The following is a 24,470-nucleotide window of genomic DNA, read 5'->3' on the forward strand; positions in this document are numbered from 1 at the left end:
GATTCGAATTGGGTAGGCTGCTATACCCAATTGCCTGGCTGTGCTTGATGTCTCTGCTGCGATCTTTGCGCCTGCCTTAATTAAAATTTAAATGACCCTGGAACCACGAACAAACACACACCAATAAGTTAATACATACACACACATATGTACATATGACTCTATAGTGTTGCAGCAATTGAGTTGCGGCAGCGGGACATTGCATTTGAGACCCTCGAAAAGGCCACAATCAGCATGTTAAAATGAAATGTTGAGGTTGAAATGAAATTAATGGCAGATGAGACGCGTTCTTTTCGACCATTTTTTCATATATAAACACATACATATATATACAGGTTGCATTTACTTCCACTACACATAGCACTTACGTTTACCTGAGAGGGAGCACCCGCCCGAAAATAACAAAGGACTTTGCCAGATCTCTTTAAAAAACATCTCATATAAATCAAATTATTCTTTTTTTTTAGTTTTGTCAGAGATACATATCATCAGCAATTTATGCTAAAGAAAGGAAATGAAAAATCTTATAAATGACTTTACGTAAAAGTGCTCGGCTGGCCCAAATTTGGCTGGTGCGTTCGCTGGAACCACTTAATTGCCGGCATAACTTAATTTCGCAGCGTCAAACTCGTTTGCTGATTGTAATTTAAGGCTTATTAATGAGCAATAAAAATGGCTAAAATAAAGCCATAATAAATATGAAGAGAAATGGAAATTTATTGCACTTTAATTAATTTAGAATATAGAGTTTTTAAAATTTCCGCAAAATCGGTTTGTTTTTTTTTGCATTTTTAAGAGAACCATTTATTTGTCACATAACACGAAATTGTCAAAAAGTTGTAGCGACCGTTGGACATTGTGAGCAGGTTTACCGGCCGCCTATAGGCTCAGGGAGTTAGTTGTTCGGATTCTTCTGGCTTTAAACACGCTGAAATTTTGAAAGTTCCGTCGCCATCGTAGTTATTTACTTCATAGAGACACCGAGCTAACCTCTAATCGGAATTCCGGGAAACGAAATAGCTGATGAGATTGCCAAAATTGCCATCCGTATGGCTGCCGAACCGGTACAAAAATTATGGAAATCAATAAAAGCGCTGACAGACAATCAATGCAAGATGGCACGCCTTAAAGACATGGAAGATCACCGTGATCATTTTTGAGAACCCCGAAGAAATACCCACATGCTTGATATCGGTCATCACATGTGCGCTGGATGGGTTTAGTAATGACGATACCTGCAGAAACTGCCATAAGGTAAACATGAAAGAGACCCTGGAACACCTACTATGCTTTTGCTCATCATTAACTAGGACTCGCCTCAGGTATCTGGGAGCTTCGCAGTTCAGAGGACTAGACGAAAAATCCCGTATGACGAATATTTCACCTCAACTTTAACTGAAGCTTTATCTAACATTACCAAAAGAGCCGTAGGGTCTATGTTAAGCATGACAGCTAGCCATAATACCCTTACCAAACATCTAATCGCCAGAGAAGCCCTAATACTTTCTACGGATGTGTGACTTGAATAGATCTGATTCAAAATATGAACTTCTTCACGGGTAGTTTAAGAAATTGGTAGGACATCCGCCGGTGTCTAAAGCTTTATCGTCTGCGTTTCACTAAATCTAGACGAACATATTTGATAAGCGTCGTTTATGACCTGCCGGCGGATTGCCTTGTATGCTGCCAAGAAAGTGCATTTGTCCTTTCCTTAGGAGCTTCCTAGCGACTTGTGGATTTTGTTTCAGCTCTGTACCTAGGCAGTAATCGCGGTCGTGTGAGGAGGGAAGGAGCACAGGCTTTAGAGTATAACAACTAAAATCGTTGGGTTCTTGACAGTCGGACCGCGCTTAAAGTTATGGCAGCCTAACTCCACGCTCGATAGCATTAGCTATTTCCTAATAAGCCGCAGAAGTTTAGTATAGAAACCTAAACGACTGATGAACGCACATTTCATTATTAGTAATTTGGAGGCGAGCGATAGTAGTCTGGTTAACTTGAGGTGTGCTCATATACAGTAAGAGGTCACGTAATGAATCTTCGTTAACCGATAAGACTTGGACTATTCCAAGCCCGCGATGTTCTTCTCCGGAATCGTTAATCGTCTGCAGATCTTCTTCTATATTTCTATATTTTTTACCATAACGAAAATCATGAAAAAAGTTATCAATTAAAAAGGAATTAAAACGAAAGGTAAGGTTAAGTTATACAGGTATTAGGTAAATGGCCTGAATTTTTAAGAGGGCGCGGAAAATCCCATTTGAACAGCTAGAGACGTCTGTACGTTAAATATAGATCAAAAAGACGGCCGCATATGAACAAAATACCTAGAGTCTGCCACAAATTTGTTAAGGCGACTAATATTACGAATGCACCGATTTGCCTCGACTTAATTCAGGCGTAATCTGGACAGGGGAGGAGACCCGTTTTACCTAATCATCCTCTTATCAACTTTGACAATTTGCGTCCCCAAACAACTTTAGCCATTGGAACAGTGTCTAGTTAGATCATCTAACTTACTGGTTCTAATCCTGATGTAGTTTGGATAAGAGAGAGTTTCCGACTATTCCGCTGTGGTCAGACTCCCAGACAAGTTTAATATGGAAGTAGCTTGATGATACTGCCAGGGTCATGCTCTCCTTGACTAGCTTTGGAAGGGACGCATACCCCCATAAAAGAATCCCCATTTCGGAGAAGTACATCTGCTGCTACCTTGATGGCTGCCACATCTGTTTCAATGACCCAACTGATACATGATGGAAAAGGAGTAGAAAATTAAAACAACAGCTTTCGGGGAAGATGGGTGACTTGTACACTTTGGTCTTTGTTCGTCGAGATAGACTTTACTTCTCAATTGTCTATTCAATCCGAATAGAGCGAATCATTTTTTCATATTTCTTCAAGAATGAAGTCCGACATAATGGTTCCTGATATAATGGTAATGGAAAATGCTATCGAAGCCTAAACTTTTGATGCGCAATTATCTCACGTCACGGCCTTGTGGGCTCTAAAAACTTGTGATTTAACACCGCAGAACTATTTTTTGTGGACTTATATGCAGTCGCTTGTCTGCCCAGATAAGTCCGAGACGATTGACGTCTTGGAAGGGAATATTCGGTGCATTATTACTGGCATAGGGTCTCAATTGCTGAAAAATCGCTTCAAGCAATTAACCCTGCATTAATAACAAAAAATTATTTGAAATAATTAACAATAATTTTCAAAATTATGAAAATTGAAGAAAAACGCAAAAATTAAATGATTAACAAAAACAATAAACAACTTGCAACAACCAGCAATTATCGCATCAATAGCGCAAATACCAATCAAAATCGCATTTATGCGCCAAGCCAACGGCAGCCAACAGGGACAGAACCATACAGGCAAGCCACTCATGCAGTCAATCAATCCAACAAATGGCGTGGCCACCGGCAACAGCTGTTTTGGTGTGGCTGCCACAACTACCCGGACAATTGCGATCAACAGCCAGCGGCTAATAAGCGAGCGCTTGCAAATTATTGCACCATTAAAATGCGATTCGATTCGTTTTTGCTGATTGGTCGAATTGGTCGAATTGGCGGCATCGGCGGCTTTGGATCAATTGACTGAATTGGCCCGGCCGAGTGATTGCTGAAATTATATGACGGCCAACAGCAGCAATGGCAACTATTTGCACAAATCCAACCGCGCAATGCATTCGTGTGTATATGTATTTGCAAGCGGCATGCAGTGGTAATTGCAATTGTGGCAGTGGCAACATCCATCGCCAGCAAATTGTGGCAATGGAAGATTGGTGAGCGGCAAAACCTGTCAATGCGCAGCAATTTGCAATAACCAGCAAAGCGTACAACATAATCACATGTTGCCCGCAGTGCGTACATACATACATATGTGTATATGTATATAAGTATATACGAGTACTACGTATATTTATGTACATATATAAACGAAGGCATATGAGCATAAGTGCAGCAGAATAACAATAAATGCTCATCTCTGTAATTTGCGTTGGGCGCTGCTTTGTTGCCAATTACTGTTTTGTTATTGTTGTTGTTTGTGTAGTTCAGCGTAACTGTAAAATTGTCGACTGTCATCTTTTATTGAATGCGATATTGACATTTGCGGTGAGTTTTCAATGCGCTTTCGACGGCCCAAAAACGCCCAAAACCGAGTGAAATCGATAATCACTAGTCCAATACTTATTACCGTTGTTGCTGTATAGGCCGTTACGCGCGATCGTCGTGTAATTGTCACTCATTAAAAAGGAGTTAAACATTTTGCTATACGCTTGATGTTAAACATATTTATCATGCAACAATTTGCTGGTTGAAACAGCAGTGTGACGAAGCATAGCCAGCTGATCTCCTGTCGTTGTTGGTGTTCTTGTTTTTGTTGTTGTTATAGCAGTGTAAAACATCCCTGAACTAATATGGAGGCATGTTGCCGAGTTCGCAATCCTTGGTCGAATAAAAATGTGAGTCCGTTCCGGTTCGTTGAACCGACTGTCGTGGGAACGGATCGCCACAACTCTAGCGGTATACAAAGAAGTTTGAAAAAATATGAATAACTAAATCAAAATAAGTGCTCAGTATATGGTAAATGCTACCTCTGTTCGTTAGTCGCAGTGAAGAAAATATAGCAGCCGTAGCTGAGAGTGCACTCGAAGACCATGGAGAGTCGATTCGTGACGTATGGAACGACTTGGCGCATTTTACGTAGAGATCTTAAATTGAAAGCGTACAAAATACAGCTTGTGCAAGATTTGATTACGCTCGACCTTCTCAAGCGACATCGCTTCTCCTTAAGGGCTCTTGAAAAGTTCTTAGAAAATCCGACGTTTTCAAGCCAAATTTTGTACAGTGATGAGGCCAATTTCTGGCTCAATGGGTATGTAAACAAGCAAAAGTGTTGCTTTTGGGACAAAGAGCAACCTGAAAAGATTTAAGACCTGCCATTTCATCTAGAAAAAATAGAAGTTTGGAATCATCGATCGATATTTCTACTAAAAATAATGGTAGTGAAAACGTAACCGTCAATGACGACCGTTATCTCGCATTTAAATGCGACTATTTGATGCCTAAAATTGAAGCTCGTGATCTCGCGACATTTGGTTTTAACAAGACGGCGCCACTTCCCACACATCGCATCCATCAATGGATTTATTGACAGACTACTTCGGTGGGCAATTAATTTCACGTTTTGGGCCGATCGATTGACCACCAAGATCGTGTGATATCACACCGTTAGACTTTTTCCTGTGGAGATATGTAAAGTCTAAAGTCTATGTGGACAATCCCGCTTCGATTCAGGCCTGAACCGAAATATCACGCATGTCATTCGCCAGTTACCAGTCGAAATGCATAAATCCAAAACTCATCGCCAGTAATAATACGTTTCTTGACATCCTGGTTATAGGAAAGCATTGCTTCACAAACATTAACGCGACGCTGTTTTTCGAAAAAATTGAGTGATTTTGGAACTAGTCGTGCTTTCACTTTTCTTGGTCCCAAATGATCTTTCAAAATGGTTTTCACTGATCCTTCCTTTATTGCAACGATGCCAGTAAAATCTCTGACTGTTAATCGTCAAGCATTTTCAAGCACCCATTTCTTTATTTTATGTTGATCATCAGTTGATGTTGCTGGCCGTCCTGGACGTAGTTCGTCGTTAACGCGTTCTCGACCCTCTTTAAATAATTTGTACCAACCAAAAACACTTACTCGCGACAAACAGAAGGCCTTTTCCAACATTCTGAATGTTACGGCACCAAAAATTCAATTCCGCACACAAAATTTAGTAGAACTTCTTTGTTAAATAATTTCACTCATCGTGAAAATCGCTGAATGTTCTTTATGTATTTCAGAAAGACAAGCGTATACTAAACACTAATGATAATTTTGATGTAACATTTAGCACAGATGTCAACAGTTTCAGCTTAAGTTTGTAAACATGGTCATCATCCGATTTCAGTTCCTTCCAAAGACATTATCCTTTAAAAGTCTTAACTGTACAGCAAATTTCATCATCATATCTCCATGAATACTCAAGTTATCGCTTGGACGGACGGACAAAGAAAATGATTTAGTCTTGTCCTCCTGATCACTTTAATATATGTATACAACCCTATAACAAATTTCATTAATTTACAGACAAGCGTTGTTCAACATGCTAAGCGAGTGCAGTAAATTTTACAAAACCACCCCAAAATCACAAAGCAAAAATATTTAGTAAAACTAATTTATTTGTTTGCATTGTTTTTATTCAATAATCGGTGAATAGTTTTGAATTTTTTTTTTTTTTGAAGCGCCCTGCGCTTTTATCTGTTTTTTATAGTTTATATTATATTTATTTTTGACAACCCATTATTTCATATGTACTGTGACTGTGTCTTGGCTGGTGGTTTGTGACTTTGCTCAAAGAAAATAAAAAAGAGGTCACCCTGTGTTTTGGGACAATCCAACGAGAATGTTAACGCAGAGAACGTATATGGTAAACAGAGAACGTTTATCCAGATATAGGAATTCGCCAAGCTCTGGCTATTTAGCAGAATTGAACACTTTCAGTGGCAGAAATACATATGTGTAAACAGTGATGCCCAAACGCATACTACCAAACTGTGTGCTTGTGTTGGAGTATGAGAGAGCTTGCCGCTACTCCCAAAAAAAAAATACAAAACTTTAGTAATAATTATTATAAAAAAAATTTGAAAGTGATTCGACAACTTTTACAAAATTGTGAAATTAATGAAATTCCTTATTAATTTTTTATCAATTACAAAAATAAAGACAATTCACGTGTCAAACAGAAATTAAAATTCAAAAAATTTTAAATATTGAATTTATGTTGAAGTTTTCACCTAAACGGCTGTATCAAAAAACTAAAAATCAATATTTTCATGGTTTTGAACCAACATATCTAAATCTAGTTCGGAGCCGCAAAACTTTATACGAAGTAAGTCTTCAAGGTGCCGATCGCTAATTTTATTTCTAGTATTTGATTTTATTAATTTCAAAGTGGAAAACGAAACTTCGCAACAATATGTAAGTAGTTCCAAACATTGAAAAGAGATTTCACATTTCGTTCTTTAATTTCGGATGAAAGTTGTCGTTCAGATTTTTCCAAAACTGTTGCCCAGTTTCACGAGGCAACAATAAGTCACGTTGCATCTTTTCTCATTCGGATTTTAAATCTAAACTCACCCCAGAAGTATTACACCCAGTAGGGTCGTCATGAATTTCAATAATATGCTTAATTTTATAAATGTCATGAAATCGGTTATGAAAATTAGTCTGCAATATATCAAGGATTGGTTGATATTCTTGCAGACTTGCATGGTTAGAATATTTTTCTACAATAAAGCGTGTTCTTCTTAGAACAGTGAGGTCGTTTTCTTTAAAATTATTAATAAGCAAGCTTAATTTATGGTGAAATTTAAATAATTCTCTAGAACTGCCCGTTACCGATTCATAAATAGAATGGTTTCCGCTATAATGCCTTTTAACATAGTATTCCCTATTTCGTTTAGTTATGTGTTTACAACAAACAACAACATGAGTCAACAGCCGTTGATCAAGTGATTTTCAAATGCACATTAATTTTCCACAATGTATAGAGAGCGCTTAACTAATACGTGTGAGCGAATTTGTGACAGAGCAATAAAGTCGGCCGCCCGCGGGCTAGGTAAAGCGCTTCACCAAAGCAGATAATATGAAGAGAGATAAATATATTAACATGCCCATGACGATTTTCGTTTTGCTTGTTTATATTTTATTTCATTTTGAACAGCGAAAAATATGTACAAAACACACGTCTCACACAGAGAACATAAACAAATTTTTTATGTTCTTGTCTCACATGCCCAAGAATATGAAGAGACATAAATATATGTAAGTATGTATGTATACATGCTCCTTATGATGCTCCCAACAACAACGTTGTGATACTTAAATGCTTCAATTTTTCTTTAAACTTGGGAATCGCAATGTATGCAAATATGTATGCTTTTGCGTTTTGTCGTCGGCAATTCAATATTGACATGTAAACATACATATGTAATTATGATATGAGTATAATTTTGTATGAATGCATGCATAGTAATATTTATCGTCAATTTGGACTTGCATATTTAATAATTTTCTTTGATGATTACATAATATACTATTCTAATAAATATTTTTGTATTATATTTCCTACTAATAGAAATTAAATTTATCACAACAATATACACATACATATGTATGTATGTATGTGTGCATGTATGTACATCTTCTATCATATTTATCCTATGTCTCTGCACATGCTCATATCATAATCTTATTATGTACACGCATGTGCGCATTCAGAAATTCAAATCATGATTTTATCACTTATCAATATAATGTATTACATGCGCGCATTGATCTGCATGTTCATGCATTCATATATATTTATATGTATATATATTTGCATACACTTCCGAACAAATAATGCACAAGCATACAAACATACATATGCGTACACATGTGAATATGTCACCAACAATAAATTGAAGCATTGTTCTACAAAAACAACAATTGTCTAAATAGCAGAAGCATCACAAGTCAATATGGCAGCCAAATTGGCGAAGAACAAATGTAGTAAATTTTACAACAAAAACGATTTCATTCATAAACGCAGGCGCAAATTCCACAAGCGGCCTCGCTTCATTCATAGAAACAGACGCCGTAACATCTCCCCGAGCATGCCTTTGCCAACAAGCGTATTTTCGCGACGATGGCAAAAGCTAAAAATCATAAATTGAACAACTTTCTGAAGCTTCTTCACAGAAAGAAGTGACAAAAGTGGCAACATAGCCGTTGTCGATTTACAATATTTGTCTAAAATATTTTTCCGTGACTCGCAAAAATCTGCGTCGATATGTATGCACGCTCATACATATGCATACATATTTACGCTGGTTTGTAGGCGGAGCTGTACAGCGGCAAGGGAAGCGGTGACAATTGGCGGCCATTCGTTTATTTTTTTCGGCACAGCTTGGATTTTCTATCATCACAGAAGTGCTGCACACAATGAGCGCGACAGACTGCAGGCGACAATTGTCAAATATTAGAATACACACGTTCCTAGGGACACATTTATTGAGGCAGCTTCACTGTGTTCAGCACTTGACTCTTTGACAAAACGCAAGTTGCGGCCATTGGTTGACCGTGACAACGGAGATACGAAAGAAGCGTGCGACACTTGTTATTATGAATGTATATATGTATGTACATATGTATATGGCTCGCATTTGCTTTCGTAAATATGCAGACAAATGTGCCAAAGAAATAATATATGTACATATGTACATATGTATATGCCATAGAAATTCTATTGGTGCAAATATGGAAATGATAACGAAATAATGCGAATATGCATATTTCATGAAGGTCATCAATTTTCGTTGAAGAAATGAAGTTCATTTGACATATCTTCGCTTTGTAATAGACGAAATAAATAAAAATTTTTTGAAATAATTAAAAAATTAATTATTTTTTATCTAATTTTTTACGATTTTGTAAAAAACTAAAATTTTTACAATTTTTCTGAAAAAAATGGTTCATATGACACAAGATCACGCATACTTATGTGTCTCAGAGAATGCTTCTTTACATTCTTTGTGTGACTTTGCATTGCACATGCTCAATTCTGCTAAATAGCAGCGAGAATGGTGAAGTTCCGTGTCGCAATCTTATAAGCTCTGTTAGCCGTCCAATCGAACATCATACAGAACTCAATTTGCACCTTCTCTATGTTTTATGTTCTCTGATTGAACAATTTCTGATATTTGTATGAGAAGGAAAAAGTGACAACCTCGCAAATATAAGTATTCAAATATATTAGAATAAAATTGACAACATAGCTTATTTGTCGATATTCTAGTCAAGAAATGTTTCAAAGAAAATATTCAATATTCCTCTGATTTATGTATACAGTGATTCCCGGTTAAATAGTAATCTGCTTAAATGAAAATCATCCCTCTTAACTGCCTATATCTTGCTGCATCTCACTGTTTGTTTTTTGAAATACATAGAAATTATTGTTTTAAGTACCACTCACTTAAGTATCCGCACTCGCTTATGTACCATATTATATTTTTATTTTTAACAAACCACAAAAATCTGTATCTTTGGTTGCGGCACATAACCGGGATTGACTGTATTTGTGAAGGAATGTAAAAAATATTTTTACGCGGTTTGCAAAAATCTGCGTCGATATGTATGCACGCTCATACATATACATACACTAGCCAGAAAAAGTCTCCGCTCATGATAAACAAATGCTTTTAAAACTTAATAAAATCCAAACAGCTGTTTCAAATTATTTTTTTTTGTATGTATTTAAACATTGACATTAAAAGATAACACAAACATTTTTAATGAGTATTTCGTTTGTTAGAAAATAAAATAAGACACATTTTCCTAAAATTCTAATTCTAAAAATAAGTATCAGAAAAAGTCTTCGCTCATAGAATAAAAAAATTTTAAATCAATACAAATAAAAGTAATTAGTAACTAGTAGGATAACCCCGGCGTTTTAGAACTTCAGCCAGCCTTTTGGGCATCGAATGCACAAGTTTCGTTGTTTCCTCCGCGGATATTTTGGACCATTCTTCCAGGATGACATTTTTCAGCATGTCCTTGCTGGTGATGGTATGAGTGCGGATTCTGCGTTCCAATAGAGCCCACAAATGCTCTATGGGGTTGAGGTCAGGAGATTGTGGAGGTGTATGTAACAACTTTGGAGCGTTATATAGGAGCCAAAGGCGCACAATGTCAGCAGTGTGCTTTGGGTCGTTGTCCTGCTGAAAGTAAAACACCCCTGGTAACCCCAATTTCACAGCACTTTCTTTCATTTTTTGCTTCAAGATATTTAAGTAAACAAACTTATTCATTATGCAATCAATGAATTCTATTTCCCCCACTCCACTTGCCGACATACACCCCCACAGCAAAACTCCTCCGCCACCGTGTTTCACCGTCGATGAGAGATTGTGGACATCCAACGCCGTGCCAGGTTTTCGCCATACCAATTGCCTTCCTTTTATTCCAAAAATGCAATATGTTGTTTCATCGGACCACAAAACTGATTCCCAAAATGATAGAGGCTTATTTATATGCTCGTTGGCGAACGCTAAACGCTTCAAATAATTTTTTAGGGATACAAACGGCTTTTTACGTGCTACTCTAGCCTTAAAACCAGCCCTTTTCAAAATTTTTCTAGCCGTATCACTACAAATTTGTTTTTGAAATCGTTCTTTAACATCTTCCGCTATCTGCGCAGACGTAAGGCGGGGATTTCTTTTAACCAAAGATATAACTTTTCTTGTTTCCCGGTCTGTTAATATTTTTGGGCGACCGGAACGAGGTTTTGAAGTAATGATTCCAGTTGTGTTAAAGGCTTTGATAACGTATCTAATTGAAGACTCAGCTCTACCAACTATTACTCCAATTTCGCGAAAAGTTTTACCCCTTTCTCTTAATTTTGTAATAATTTTTCTTTCATCCACTCCAATTTCTTTTCGTTTTTCGTTCATTGTTACTAAAATAAATTATTTTAAAACAAACCTGTTGCAAGACCACACATTTTTACTTACAGCTTACGAATTTTTAATTCTTAGCGGAGACTTTTTCTGCTCGTTTCGTTCAAGCCTAACGGAAAATATGCCGTTATCTTAGTTTCTATGCAAACAATTTTAACAACATTTTGCACACGTGTTGCTTAAGCTATAGCTAACTGATGTTCTCAGAATTTTTGCTTTAATATAATTTTAATAATGTTATTTGCGAAAAATGAAAATTAAAAAACCATGAGCGAAGACTTTTTCTGGCTAGTGTACATATTTACACAAGTTTGTTGGTAAAGCTGATAGAGCGGCAAGGAAAGCGGCGGTGACAATCGGCGATCGTTCGCTTATTTTTTCGGCACAACAATTTTTTCTACCAACAATACAATGTTGTGACGCTTTGTTGACGCGTAGGTCCGTCGACACTTTGACTCTGACAAAACGTGAGCTTCGCCATTGGTTGTCCGTGTCAACGGAAATTTCGCATGAAGCATTGAGTGTACATATTTACATACATACATATGTTGCATGTACACAAATTTACAAACATTATGCGTATGGTCTGTCCTATTTGTTTACATGCACACATAATTATATATGAGCACATGTGCGACTTCTAGATCTTTTAAGACGATATGAAAACTTTTAATGTTAAATTAAATTTGAAACGAATTACCTTAAACTTATATATATATGTATATTTTTTTTTTGCGGGTGAGGGGGTGGAAAATGCCTTCCGCATCCTCGGTGCTATCGTCACAGCAGCGGTATGTGCCACTTGCAGGTCACTAAAAACGCCCCTGTAAGGAACCGTCGCTCACCATGGGACCGCATTTACATTACTTCAGGGTGGCGTTCCATTTTTCTCATTGAGAGATTTACATCTGCGCACCTGCGTCCAGGTCCCGCTTTGATGCGAAATTCTTGATAATCTCCCAGTTTGCTTCACTCTCCAACATGGCGCTGACTAAATTGTCCGCGTTTATTGGGCCAACCAGGTTTTCTACGGCAGTGCGTTCTCGTTGCCAACGCACACATTCAAAGAATGTGTGTTCAGCGTCGTCTTCTGTCACGTCGTTATAGAGGCATGACGGCTCTTCGACTTTTCCCATTCTGTGGAGGTACTTTTTGAAGTATCCGTGACCGGATAATAGCTGGGTTGTGTTAAAAACGACTTCTCCGAATTTAGGGCTTTTCCATAAGTCTAGATTTTTTATTAGCCTGTCCGTCCTTCTGCCGTCCTTTCATTCTCCCATCTTTGTTGCCATGTTTTTATTGTATCTTTCCTTATTCGTTGTATTGCGCTCTTGTTATTATCGAATGATTTCTTTAGCTCCCACAGCTTTTTCCTTTCATATGCTAGAAGGTCAATTGGGGCATTACCGCTTATAACTAATATTACATTGCCTGATACTGTCCGGTAGGCTGATGCAACTCTGAGGGCTGCGGCGCGGTGCACTCTGGCCATTACCTTACGCCGGTTTTCCTTTTTAAGCGCGTCTGCCCAGATCTCGGCTCCATATAGTAAGACGCTGATTGTCGTCGACATTAGGAGCGTTCTCTTTTCTTGGCTGGGGCCCCCTATGTTGGCCATTAATCGGCTCAGTTGAGAAGTGATCTTCGCTGCCTTTCCTGCGGCGTGCTGGATTTGAACCCAGAAGGTTATTCTGGGGTCCAGTCTTACGCCTAGGTGGTTTACTGCTCTCTGTGTCCTAAGAATATCCGTAGTTGTGTGCATGATTATCTCGAGAGGTATGTGCTTGTTTGTTAGCAGCAGTAGCTCTGTTTTCTCCATAGCGAGCTGGAGGTTGTGTGTGTCGAGCCATGTTTGCGGCCGTATCATGACCTGATTCAGCTTTCTTTGCGCTTCTTCTGTATCTTTTGCTGTGATTACTGCCGCAATGTCGTCCGCGTAGCCAATTAAATATGATTCGTCTGGCATTTTTAGTTTTAATATAGCGTCGTAGCTAATGTTCCATAAGTCTGGGTCTAGAATGGTTCCTTGTGCTGCTCCTGACGTAACCGCTATCTGTCGTGACCGTTCTTTAGTTTCATACAGCAGTTTTCTGTTGCTAAGGTCGCTCCGCACCAGGTAGTCGGGTATCTTGAAGCTTTTTTCGAGAGCGTCGATCATGTCCACCCATCTAGCACTGTTGAAAGCGTTTCGGACATCTAGAGTCTAGAGCCAGTAACACTATTCTTTTATATTTATGCCATCTACGCTGCGCTGCTTCTACGCTTTCGATGACGCATTTTATGGCTCCTATTGTTGATCTGCCGGGTCTGAAACCATGTTGTCCTCCAGCTTCGCTAATAGCCGCTTCGAGTCTGGGTTTTATTAGGCTTTCATATAGCTTTCCCGCTTACATAGTGGATGGTATGCTGATGGCGAATTGGGGTCTCCTTTTCCCTTACTGATTAGCACCAGCCGTTACTTTTTTCATGGTTCAGGGAATATTCCGGTTTCAAGGCAGACGTTGTACATGTTCAGTAGTACTGCCGGGCGCTCTGCAGCGATTATTTTGAGGATTTTTGCTGGGATCCCGTCCGGGCCGGGTGATTTGTTGGCCTTGAGCTTGCCAGTGGCTAGCTGCAGCTCTTCAGGTGTGAACGGGGGGATTTGCGCAGATCTTAGTATTTGTTCTGGATTACTAGCCCTGCTTTCGTGTGTAGGGAATAGTGCGTTCACGATGTGATCCATTTTGACAGCGGTTAAGTCAGGTACCTTAAACTTATTTTAATATTTGGGTAATAATACAAAATTTACTCTGATATATGTACATTTTTAATGACTTTATGGAATCATCATGAAATACGCATATGTAGGTAAATTTTAATATATGTACATGCATACATACTCTGTTTACCACAGAGAACGTTTATCATAGAGAAGGTTCACGTTTTACGATATAGTCATATACCAATACTCCCACTACCAACAACATACACTTCCTTCTTCATTCTTTCTTTACCTGTCTTACTTATCCTCTCATATCTCTTTTTCTCATTTCATAATTTCCATACTTGCTAATTGATCTTTCCTTAAACTAAATTCTCTCTTTCTCTTAAATAATAACAACAACAATAAACATTTGCACTCATTAGTTTTAAGCTCACATACATTATGTTAACTTCCTAGCTGTAAGGATTGGAAATTGTAATTAATTAATAAAGTTACATTCGAAAAGAACGGACTTGTTATTATATCTAAAACGCGATATCTTTTCGCAGGGGTACTAGGCAGAGATGAAGGAGTTTCACCAGAGTTTTGCAGCAGGGGACTCGAAAATAGCAGAATTGAGCATTTTCAGTGTTAAATGAGAAACATAATGCTAATTTCAATGTAAAGAAATGTACGCCTACAGATTCGTTTATCTTCTATGCGCAACCGACTCGGCATATAATTTATAGATGATCGGTATATATTTGGTATCAAAGCATATACTTAGTGTATAAGTATGTATGTATGAATATTAAAATTTACCTACATACATATGTATTTCATGATGATTCCATAAAATCATTAAAAATGTAGATATATCAGAGTAAATTTTGTATTATTACCCAAATATTAAAATAAGTTTAAGGTAATTAGTTATAAATTTATACATTTCCTTGATTCGGTCATTAAGGGATCGTCTCAGTGTGAAATTTTCGAAAAAAAAAAAAAATCGGATAGACTGTAATAAACATTCTCTCAAATTTTGAAATCGAAATTCAAATTATTACGGTCGCTACAGCGTTTCTTGTAGAAAGGTAATAGAGTAGGGAACATAGCGACTCCAATCTTTAAATGCGAGAGAACATCTTTAACTTTATTCTCTATCGCGCTATGGAAGCTTTTTGTTTTTTTTTTTTTAAATCTTCTTTTTTTTACGAAAAACTGACGAAAAAAAGGTCCGCCACTTTGTTAAGTTTCAAAAAAAAAAATGTACCTAGCGCGATAGCGACTTTCCTACAGATTAATTAAATTTTTGAAATGTTTGTTGTAGATCAAAATTGTGGCCGCAATCGTAGACATCGTACAGAACCTTTTTTGTATTTATCATTTCAACAATTTATTTAACTATTATACGCCCAATAAATAATTATTAATTTATTTTAATAAGTAATTTTGTATTTGCCTTGAATGTATGTATTTATTTGGAAAAAAAACAACACCCGGCCGATTAATTAAAACATTAAAGCAAAAATCGCGAAAATCACGCGATTTTGCAACAGGGCGCCAGTCGTTATTTGGCGGCTTCCACCGGCGGGTACTGCGTAGAATACCGGACACTGGAGCTGGCGTGTTTCCATCCATTCGGACGACATGACCTATTCAGCGCAGCCGCTATGTCAATGTAGTCGTACATAGCTCATCGTTCCACCAACTGCGGTATTCCAAATATGTGTGACCATATTCAATATATGTTTCATTAACATTCTCCGCTCTGTCACCAGCCATGTCTGCTGAAATGATTAAAAATTATTATAAAATTTATTAAAATTGAAATTAGGTGGATAGTTATTTTTCCAAATAAAATATTTGAATTAAAAATTATGAACAGACTAGTTTTTCGAAACCATGTCACTGAGGCCGACTTCGTTAGACAAACATAAAAAATCCAAGAAATGTTTCTACGAGTTCGTGCCTTAAGTCTTTTGTTGGGAGTCAGTTATAAAAAATGCGCTGCATTGTTGTTGTTTGCCCTTTTAAATCGTTTGGAATTCATAACGCAAAGGCGTAAACAATTTTCTCAAAAACACCTGTCAAAATCAATATATTTCACCGTGTTTAGAAAAGTCCATTTATTTCTTCAAAAGAAATTGAATGTGACTTGAACATTGATGTTGACCCATCAACTACCCGCAAAATGCTTATAAAGAAAAATCCCAAAAAAGTTCCTACTATATGTTGCCAAAAAAGATCGTCCCACAAATGCTAAAATTTGTAAAACAACATATGCTTTGGCCTAAAGACAAATGACGTAACGTTCTCGAGCGAATAAAAATTAAACTCATTTAACTATCATCGAGGTACTATTCAAGTAAGAAGAGTGAAAATGAAGTCCGCAACCATATGTACACGAAAAGAAGGCGTGACACATGGTGGCGGAATCATCGTTTGGGTATTGAAAACTTGTAGAATACGGCGAGGGGGAAGAGTTCAACAGCGAGCTTTGACAACTTAAAAAATTAATTATTATAAATTTCAATTTATTCCCAAAAATTTGCTTAGTTAATTAGGTGCAATGGGATTTAGTCATGCTTCTGGGTAAGCAGATACAGTCGTACCCAATTCCTACTCTTGTATCTTCGCCGCGCATCTTGGAAACGTGAGTAGCCCTTGTGTAAGAGGCGGTATCCAACCCGTGTGTAGCCTGAAGTCACGGCTAAAAGAGCGGAAGCTTCAGCGGAATCCCTCCAATATATTTGATTTAAGGGTTCGCTGAAGTCTAATTGCGGCGTCTGTTCACCAGCGGTGTGACTATGAGCGGGCGCCGGTCTTGAAACTAGCGACGTGCTATATAAATGTGTATACAACTTTATGCCACTCGCTTAGTGACGTTGTGCGCTGGGTTCTGGACAAGCCAGTGAAAAAGAAACAACAGCTTCGGATAAAAGACGCCATTTTTGAAGACGACCACTGCAAACGTAATAAGGACTATGATTTAAGGGCATGCACCTGGAATGTCTAGTCCCTAAATTGGGAAGGTGCCGATGCCCAGCTGGTTGATGCCCTCGTAAAAGTAAAGGCTGACGTCCTTGCGATAGACGGGTCAAGGACTGAGACGAGTGGGTCCTTGTGGTTCTTACTACAGTGGCCATATAAAGGAACGCAAATTCGGTGTGGGATTTACGGTGGGAAAAATATTCAGATGTCGAGTCCTGGCATTCACATCGGTGGATGAACGTCTAGCCACAATCAGCATCAGAGCAATATTTTTCAAGATAACACTGCACCCAATGTGCCCATTACAGCAGTCAACCAAAAGATTTTCTGCTCGCCTTGCACTTCTGCTCTCTGAGAGCACTCATCAGCAACTCGGTAGATTCCAAGATAGGCATTTGCAGACAAAAAAAGTGAGGGATCGAAATATATGAGTACGAAGAGCTTGACAAGGTGGCCGACAGGGAAATTGCTCGAAAATTCTTCGAAAAGATGCGGCGAATAACAGAAGATTTTAAGACCATAGCATGCTGAAATTATGGAGGGAACACTTCTTCAGTCTACTGAATGGCAGTAAAAATATAACAACAGGAGATGGTGAACCCGACTCAACAATCTATGACGATGGAGCAGACGCTCGATTGCCCGAACAAAAAGAAGTTCGAAGTTGGATTGCCGGCCAAGCTATTCAAATACGGCGGAATTTAAGCATGCTTTCTCCAATCCACAAAACAGGAGACCTGCACCAACTACCATGAGAAAAGCTTCCTCAACATCGCCAAATATTCAACATGCACCAATTCTTGGAAAACACTCGTGAAAAGAGATCGACCCACACCACATCTTCGTCGATTTTAAAGCTGCTTTTGACATCACGAAAAGGAACTGCATTTAAGCCGCGATGTCTGAATTTAGTATCCCCTAAAAACTAATACGAATGTGTAAACTGACGTTGAGCAGTATCAAAAGCTCCGTCAAGATCGGGAAGGACCTCTCCGAGCCGTTCGATACCAAGTGAGACTCCACACAAGACGACACCTTATCGTGCGACTTTTTTAGTCTAGTCTTGGAGAAAATAATATGAGGTGCAGAATTAAATAGAGAAAGTAAAGTCTTCTATAATAGTGTACAGCTCCTATCGTACGCCGATGATATTGATATCATTGGCCTCAACAACCGCGCCGTTAGTTCTGCTCTCTACAAACTAGATAAGGAACGAACCAAATGAGTCTGCTAGTGAACAAGGGCAAGACGAAATATCTCCTGTCATCAAACAAACAGTCATCGTATTCGCAATTTGGCTCCCACGTCACTGTTGACAGCCGTAATTTCAAAGTTGTAGATAATTTCGTTTATCTTGGAACCAGCATTAACAGCAACAACAATGTCAGCCTGGAAATCTAACGGAGAATATATCTTGCCAACAGGTGCTACTTCGGACTGAGTAGGCAATTGAAAAGAAAAGTTCTCTTTCGACGAACAAAGACCAAACTCTGTAAGTCACTCATTATTCCCGTCCAGCTATATGGTGCAGAGCCTTGGACTATGACAACAACAGATGAGTCGACGTTACGAGTTTTCGAGAGAAAGGTTCTACGGAAGATTTGTGGTTCTTTGCGCATTGGTAACGTCGAATACCGCTTTCGATGGGATGATGAGCTGTACGAGATATACGACGAACTTGACAGAGTTTAGCGAATTAAGACACATCAGCTACGATGGCTGTGTCATGTCGTCCGAATGAAAACACTCCAGATCTGAAGTACTCGACGCAGTAACCGCTGGAGGAAGCAGAGGAAGACGAAGACCTCCACTCTGTTGGAAAGACCAGGTGGAGAAGGAACAAGCTGCACTTGGAATCTGCAATTGGCGCCAAACAACGAAAAGGAAAAACTACTGTCGCGCTGTTGTTAACTCGGCTATAACCGCGTAAGCGATGTCTACGCTAATAAAGAAGACCTATTAACAAAATACAGTTGACGTTTTTGGTCAGCAGTGAGGCCGAAAAGCCTGATAAAGGGAAAAGTTTAAAAAACGAAAACAACGCAAAAGTGCATATATTTTGAATAAAGTTACATGATTCTTCCAATAGCAAGAGGTCTTCATCGAAATCGATTTCAGAATGAAAAGAGGTAGCCATCCGAAAGCCAATATTAAAACAACTGCCATTAATTATGTATATTTCAATTAATTTATTTTTATTATAGCTTAATTATTTACTTCTGAACTTACACAAATTAGGATTGCAACTTAACTAATACTTAGTGACAAAAAATTACAAAACTAAGTACAAAATTAGTATTATAATAATAACATACATACAAAATTTAAATATTTTCACTTTCATGTTTGTGTGTGTGTATGAGTGTGCATGTATGTATGTCACATACACTCGCTCTAAATATATATAATATTTATATATATGTATATGATAAACATTGAAAATATTAATGCTAAGAAAATGAAAATTCACACAAAATTTCTTACAATTTTCTCACTTTTGCTCTTTTCGCACTTGCTCTCCCTGCGAAGCAAGGTCGTGGCGCCACAAGTATTAATCAGTAGTATTGAACGCGTTGCGGGTTTTCATTTATTTTACTTTAGAGTTTTCTTTATTTAATTTCACTTAAATTATTATCATTTGTTATGTTAGTTGTTGTTGTCCTATTTTTTCTTCTTTTTCTTTAAATAAAAAACAGAGAAGTAAAATAAAAGTAAAAAATTCATAAAAAATACTGTAGTTTTTTTATTTGTTGTTGTTGTTGTTGCTGTGTGTGTGTGTTAGTCAAATTTCTAAGCTTGCTAAGTGTGTGTGCTAACGGTTTAACGGTATTTTCGCAAGCGAATTGAGTTGCCGGTAATGCTGCTGGTGGTACATGTGTATGAGTTAAGCGTGTGTGTGTGTGTGTATGCGTGTGGTAGTGGTGACTATGTATGTATTTGTTTTTTTGTGTGTATTTATGTTGTGTATGCGTGTGTGGGGGGTTTGGGGTTGGTTTTGTAGCGTAAAAAGTTTGCCTTAGCTTTTGTACGTTCTTTATGCTGCTTCTTCTTTTTGTTTGTTTTCTTTTGACGTTTTACGATTTTTATTTTGTGTTTTTGTTTTGCTTTAATTATTTTACTACTGTTTTTGCATGGCTTACGTGTTAGAGTTTTGTTTTTTATTTTTATTTTTAATAAAAGTGGCCTTTTAAACTAATTAAATTTAATTTTAATTTTAAAAAATACTCAAGTGTCGTGTATTGTGTTTGCATAAATTTTATATTATTTTTCGTTTACTTTAAATTATTTTTCATTGTTTGTTGTTGTTTATTTATTTGCTTCATGCAGCGCAGTTGTCTATTTGGAAAATACTTTGTTATTTTTGTTTTTGTTTAAATTAAATTTCGTTTCTACATTTTTCTCCTTTCACATTTTTCATTAATTATTACAATTAATAATTTTTGTTTTTTTGTTTTTGTTTTATATTTACTCATATACGCTTAAAAGTATTCGCTACTAATGTCAACTAAAACTAGCTCATTTATATATGTATATGTATGTGTGTATGTATATATATTTTAAATATTATGCAATTTTATTTCTTTTCGTTGGGTGTATATTGTATACATGCAGTAAATTGTATATATATAAATATGTATGTATGTATGTATGTATGTATGCGTTAATTTACTTTACTTTAATGGAAAGCTGCTTTAATTTTTTATTTTAATTCTTACTTTTATGCATTTTTCTTTGTCTCAATATGTACAAGTGTTCGCCCACCAACGGTGTGTTTGTGAGTAGTGTTCGTTTGCGTGTGTGTGTGTATATATATAAAAGTTAAAAAAAAAGAAAATTAATTAGCGCGTGGGTACCAACAAATTCAGCAAGTGGCCGCAGCGTTGGCGTTAATGGAATATTTTTATGAAATAATTAACAAACTATAACGCTCAATTTGTGAGGAAGAAGCGTGTGTGCGCGTTTATGTCAATGCATGTGTGCACTGTTTCGAGTGTTACAGTTACTTAAAGAAAACTGAATAAGAAAAATATTAAATAAAAAAATGTTCATATGTATGTCAGACTAAAATTTGTGGGGCCAAAGCGATTTTTGACAAAAATAAAAAATAAATAAACAAAGAAAAATTATAAAAAAAAATATAAAAAAAAAAAAATAAAAAAAATATAGGTTGTCAAAAAAGTCTTGCGGTATTTTATTGAATTTTCAATTGTTCATAAAATTGGTTACAATAATGCGATTCAAGTCAAATATGCGCAAATATGCCCCTCTCATAGAAGCTCGCTTCCCTATTGGCAAAAAACTCGGAGAGTCAATTTTCACAGGACTCTCTTGTGGCCAACTTCAGACTACCAAGCGCGATCGCCATGGGCAGAAACAGGTGGTCATCACTTGGTGCGAGATCCGGACTATGCGGTGGATGCAAAAGAACCTCCCATCCGAGCTCCCGGAGCTTCTGGCGCGCCACTAAAGATGTGTGTGGCCTGGCCTTGTCCTGATGGAAAACAATTCGGCCTCTGTTGATTAAAGATGGCCTCTTCTGCATGAGTGCTGCCTTCAAGCGGTTCAGTTGTTGGCTGTACAGGTCAGAATTGAGCGTTTGGCCATAGGGGAGCAGCTCATAGTGGATTAATCCCTGCCAATCCCACCAAACACACAGAAGAACCTTCCTGGCCGTCAATCCAGGCTTGGCCACCGTCTGAGCCGCTTCACCGCTTTTCGACCACGACCGTTTGCGCCTTACGTTATCGTAAGTGACCCACTTTTCATCGCCAGTCACCATACGCTTCAAAAACGGGTCGATTTTGTTGCGATTCAGAAGCGATTCGCATGCGTCGATACGGTCAAAGTTGTTTTTTTGCGTCAATTCGTGTGGCACCCATACATCGAGCTTCTTAGTGACTCCAAGCTTCTTCAAATGGTTTATAACGGTTTGATGACTCATGCCCAGCTCTTGACCGATGCTACTGCTGCTACTATGCCGGTCTCTTTCGACCAATTCAGCGATTTTATCGCAATTTTCGACGACAGGTCTTTCGGAGCGTGGCGCATCTTCGACCAGCTCTACACCAAAACGAAAACGTTGAAACCATCGTTGTGCGGTGGAAATGGAAACTGTATCGGGTCCATAAACTGCATACATTTTATTGGCGGCTTGAGATGAATTTTTGCCTTTATCGTAGTAGTACTGTAAAATATGCCGTATTTTCTCTTTATTTTGCTCCATGTTTGCGACGCTATAACTCACGAACGACTTAAAAGAAACGTCAATCAATCAAACACGTGTTAGCGCGTGAAATGAGCTTTCCAAAAAGGTATAGCATGACCCGATGCGACGAATAAAACTAGAACTACGCGCTTTCAGCGCCAACTAGCGAAAATACCGCAAGACTTTTTTGACAAGCCATTATAAATAAATATAAAAAAATATAAGAAAATATAAGAAAATATAAAAAAAATAAAAAAAATATAAAAAATATAAAAAAAAAATTTAAAAATATAAAAAAAATCATATAAGACAATGTAAAAAATTAAAATACAAAAAATTAAAAATTACTTAATATTTTTAAATGGAATATTACCTTTTTTGGACTATGAAAAAATTATATAACAATTTAAATTAAAAACAAATTAAATTTTCAAAAAAAATTCATTTAAAAGCAAACAATTGTAATTTTTTTTGTAATTTAAATTTTTTTATTTATTTGGTTTATTTCTATTTAATGTACAAAGGAGAATTAAAAAATTAAAATTTAATTCAGAAATTTCCAAATAAATTTTAAAACAAATATTAAATAAAAAAATTAAATTAAAAAAAATAAAATAAAGAGTTAAAGCATTTCATTTAAAAACAAAAGTTTCTAACTTTTTTGTATTTTTTTTTTAATTTTTTTGTTTACTGTTATTTTCTGCCCAAAAATTTTTAAATTTAATAAAGAAATTTTCAAATAAATTTTAAAGCAAAAATTTAAAAAGACGAAACATTTTCATTAAATAAATAATAGATAAAAAATTCCATTTTGTTTTTAATTTATTTATTTTACTATTATTTACTGTCCAAAAAAATTATAATTTAATTAAAAAATTAAAAATATAAAATAAATTTAAAATTAAAAAAAATTAAAAAAGTAAAAATATTTGATTTCGAAACATAAAAAATTAAATATGATAAATTTTTAGAATTAATAATTGTAGCTCTTACTAAGACCACAAATATTCTCCCTCTAAAAAACACAAAACAAAAAACATTTTCCACATACATAAGTACTTGTACACTTACTTTTGGCCCACACTATTAACCACTATCTACACTCGCCTTTGTCTACACCAAATGTTTAATTTAAAATTAATTTCTTTTACGTTTATCTTTTTTTGCTTTCTTTTAGCCTTTTACATGATTGCTGATATATTTCGTTACAATTTCTTTGTTTTTGTTTTTTGAGTTTCTTTTGTTTTGAAAATAATACATTAGTTATTATCAACATTTCTCTTAACTAACCGACTATGCATATGCACTATATACTACATATGCATGCAAGTTACTAAATATATATATATATATGTATGTATGTATATGTATATTTATAAATACCACATCACTGTTAGTGTATCTTCTTCTTCTTTATTTAGCTTTTGCCTTCTTTATTGTGTTGTGACTGCTTCGTGCTTGCTTCAGTGCTTCAGATGGTTGCCACACTTGTCCATGCAATCGTTAATAATTATGTAATATGCTTAGCCTGAATGTTTGTTTTTGTTGTGTGCCGAAAGATTCATATGATTTCACTTAAAATTGCTTTTTTACTGTTTTTTTTTTAATAAATTTTGAATTTATTTGTTTTTTTTTGGATAATTAAAAATTTTAGTTTTTCATATGATTTTTTTCTGCCTTCTACTAACATTTACTCTCTTCTAATTTTACTGCTGCGCATTTTTTGAATATGGATTTGCATTTTACTTTTCTCTTCTTCAGCTTTGTGTTCACTTAATCACTAGAATACTTGAGGTGGTGATGCATTTGATATCATGAGTGCTTGTCGGTCAACTCAGCCCAGCGCAGCTCGAAAAATTTGCGCATGCCGTGACCCGCCTTGCCGACCGGCGAGTCATCCTCATTGAACATTTCACAGTTGTCAAATATTTGACGGACGTCAACGCAGAAGTCTTCGCGACTTTTGTAGCTGTTAGGAGAGTGAAGTGGACTAAAATTAGTTGGTATTATAACAGCAAACTTAA

At 36.7% G+C, this 24,470-nt stretch overlaps 1 protein-coding gene across 2 annotated transcripts in view; it reads right to left on the reverse strand.

Moving 5' to 3' along the window:
• Window positions 1–23,829: 23,829 nt before the first annotated feature.
• LOC120773097 overlaps window positions 23,830–24,470 on the reverse strand; it is a 72,734-nt gene continuing 72,093 nt past the window's right edge. For both annotated transcript variants that reach the window (XM_040102067.1, XM_040102068.1), the window contains one exon: window positions 23,830–24,415. In XM_040102067.1, the coding sequence (XP_039958001.1) occupies window positions 24,259–24,415 (157 nt within the window). In that variant the 3' untranslated portion in view covers window positions 23,830–24,258. The remainder of the gene's footprint in view (window positions 24,416–24,470) is intronic.

The sequence above is a fragment of the Bactrocera tryoni genome, chromosome 3, assembly GCF_016617805.1.
Source record: "Bactrocera tryoni isolate S06 chromosome 3, CSIRO_BtryS06_freeze2, whole genome shotgun sequence".
NCBI classification, from domain to species: Eukaryota; Metazoa; Arthropoda; class Insecta; order Diptera; family Tephritidae; genus Bactrocera; species Bactrocera tryoni.